Here is a 3,384-nt window from a genome sequence, read left to right as displayed (position 1 = left end):
ATTTGCACAACAAGATTGACATTTATTTACATTAACGAATGACTAGATACAATTTAAATATCAGTTATTTCGTCGACGTAATGGGGTGTTTAAATAACTTTCCATAATGAACATAAACTTCAGATTGTCACGAACACAGCGTCAGCAAAGTCGTGGGCGAGAGACATTATTAAAACAATTACTGGGAGTAAATAGAATAACAAATTAGCAGAGCTCATTACTGCCGCGCCTTGTTAAAGTTGCCTAGCAATCTACCAGCCGATAATAGCGCCTGCCGGAAATAAATAGCAATAATTTACATGCACCTCCGACCGCGCTGTTCACGGTTCACGGTTTGATTACTGACTGGTGTTTATTTAATTTCGGTTCCACTTAGTGTGTACACACTACACTATACTACCACTAATTATATTTTAAAGCTATGTAGGTCATTGCGGATTCAGCGTTACAGTGGTTTAGTAATAAATAATGCCGGGCAGATAATACATTGCTGTGATTGAGTGACATTTTGTGTCTGTAGTGTATATTCAGGACGTTTTTTGAAAAATCTGCTACAATGCGATCATTTTTATCCGCATACAATAAATCCTGTGAGTAAATTCCAGCCGCTTCCGGCCGCCTCGCCGGTATTTTTCATTGAGCCAGCTTTAAATTTTTGCCATTGGTTTATCTAAAGTTATGCATAACAATTGAATGATTCTTTTGTAGGAAAATGTAAAACGCAAAACGCCAAATTAATCTCCTAAAGTGAAATTATATTGCAACGAACGTATTTTTTGTTCATACCTACTTTTGAGCATCCTTATCATATTAAATACAAAAATATTATTAACATGAATGTTTTGATGAACAGATTGTTTTTGTTTGTGAAAAGCAATTTTACACAGAAAGAGATTACATCTGGAGTACCATATAGTCCGATTTAAAAATCTGCAAACCTTGCTCCTTTTCTATTGAAGACGAAAAGAGAGAAGCAAGTAGGCCATCTGATAATAAGTGGTCTCCACCGACCGTAAGCCATAGTAAGACTGAAACATGTGTGAACCCAAAATAGTAAATATAAAAACCAAGAACAAAGGACACGTATATCGGTTGATTTAATTCAGTTCTGAATTTAAACGATATCTTATCTTAGGAGCAATGAAATCTAATTCATCCGGGAGACAGCTTCTAGCCATCCAATGTTATCTGTGCTTAGACTTCAGTCTAGACTGGCCAGAGTTCAAGCTAGATATCGCTAACATATCGTTCCCTTACTTTTATAAGATGTTGCTTTAAGCTGAAATTATAAATTTTATTCAAGATCAAAAAGCTAGCAGTTTTTAGCTGTGATCAATTGCAGTGTATTGAAAAAAATTATTTTATGTTTTTTGGAAGTAACTTAAAATTAAAGGCTCGTAAGAAAAGTCTTCTTTCCAATCCCAATTGCCACGACCTTCATCTATTATATATATTTATTGAAGAAAAAATATACAATATTCAGTCTTATTTTTTAGTGAATGAGTATAAAAAGGGTTTAAATGTTTCAGTTTTTGAAGCGAAACAAAACCGAGGGCAATTACCTAATTAAAATGGAATTGCTTCCATCCGCGGGAGGGCCAGCTGCATGTAATTACCTTATCAATTATAAATAACATTGATAATTTCAGCTCTCAGGCTCGCTGAATATTTCACCCTTAATATTTACTTGCTGACCTTGCAACCGGGCGTCTCTCAAGAACGGAGTCTATAGATATACTTGTAAATGGCTTTAAAGTGCACATAAGACTGTCTTCGACTTCTCCCTTAGTGTTTTTGTAATGTGTTGGTTTATGTCTCTAATTTTTAGGTCACGGTTAATAAGGGATTGTTGTTTTAGCTAATAGATTTTGTAACTTGTGGCTTATAATATTCTTATCATTTTAAAATCTGCTCGACCCCCACCTTCATTAAATGGTGAACGCTTGAGCGTAGAACCGAGGGGTCCTGGGTTCGATTCCCAGTGGAATGTACAAAAAAAATGTCTCGTTCTGGCAGGACACAGAAGGCTGATCACCTACTTGTCCGTAAAGATAAATCAATTAGTGAAACAGATGAATATCATCTGCCCCATACCTCACTAGGGGACACGAGACTTCACTTTCGATAAATTTATTAAAAGTCAGTTGTAAATAAATCAAGATCAATAACGAATACGATATCGAATCCTACATGCGTTATACGTATTTTGTTCTCTTATCATAACAGTAGCTAAAACAATGGATCGCGTCCTTTGTAAATATAAAAAATGATATTATGTTCTCCTAAAAGCAATCGAGTCTCTTCGGAATCGTCCTTTAGAGCTTTTGTCCTGAGCCTAAGTATACGATATTATATTACACGCGTGTCCAATATTATGAAGATGTATCGCGACAAAAACAAAGAAATCGGGGTCAATGTGGACCCTTCGCAAGAAAAACAGCTGGGACCCACGTCTAAAGCGTTCATATTAACCGTGACACGTGCTCGCATACATCGCAAAACATATCAAATATACTAACGAGAGATTCCCTCGCCCAGTGCCCAAAGCTCAGAGCTGGCAGCTGAGCGACTTAGGTAGATTATTTTATTCGTAACTATCTTGCTGAAAACGGGTTACCTACAGCCTCTCGTACTTAAGGGATCGTTCGTGTTGACCGATTAAACTTCAAATGCTTCTCTATCGAACATAACAGAATTTAAGCTAGCAATTAATTAGCCATAGAATAAAATTTTAAAATCTTTAAAAAACACCTCTTGGTCCTGTATTGTCTCATTATAATTGTACGAAGTGCAGAAGTAAATTTATATGCTGTGGCCTCATTAGTCTAGTCTGCTCGTCTATTGCTCTCTATTTAAATTAACGGAATACAAAATTACAAGAGCCAAGTAAATGGGTACTAATTTGCATGCAGGAATCGCAAATGTGGAGCAAATTTTTACTAAACAAAATAGATTTAAACACAGCACGGCGGACTGCGAGAGTATGAGCTTGTGTAATGTGGTTCCAAAAATAATTTGCTTCTTTTGTGCATAACAATGTGACGGGGAACGGAATCAAAAATTCGTTATTGTACATACGTTATATCATACACTTACGGTCCGCCTCGGCTTCGCCTATTAAGTATAGAAACACAGATGTTACGGGAGATAAGTGATATTTGGAATACTGTTAGCGTTGTTTTGAACAATAGTTTCTAATGATTATTTCAATTGTTTTAAATTGGACATCGAGTAACAGTGCAGGCATTTGCTGGATCAACCGATAAACGTGGTGACGAATGCTAAGCATGCTTGCGACGAAAATTAGAGGCAATTCACTTCCATCTTAAAAAAGCCCAAAAAACAGTTCATGGGAAACACGAAGGTGGAAGGGAATACCACTCC

The 3,384-nt window shown here is 36.4% G+C and overlaps 1 protein-coding gene across 1 annotated transcript in view; it reads left to right on the top strand.

Moving 5' to 3' along the window:
• The window catches only part of LOC119838632 (fibroin heavy chain-like), a 2,180-nt gene extending 1,985 nt beyond the window's left edge, over window positions 1–195 (top strand). The window contains exon 2 of the mRNA XM_038364652.1: window positions 124–195. Coding sequence (XP_038220580.1) covers window positions 124–195 — 72 coding nt within the window. The remainder of the gene's footprint in view (window positions 1–123) is intronic.
• Window positions 196–3,384: the final 3,189 nt, after the last annotated feature.

This window comes from Zerene cesonia, unplaced genomic scaffold (genome assembly GCF_012273895.1).
Source record: "Zerene cesonia ecotype Mississippi unplaced genomic scaffold, Zerene_cesonia_1.1 Zces_u004, whole genome shotgun sequence".
Taxonomy (NCBI): Eukaryota; Metazoa; Arthropoda; class Insecta; order Lepidoptera; family Pieridae; genus Zerene; species Zerene cesonia.
The sequence above is the reverse complement of the archived record's forward strand: the minus strand, read 5'-3'. Positions and strand labels throughout refer to the sequence as shown.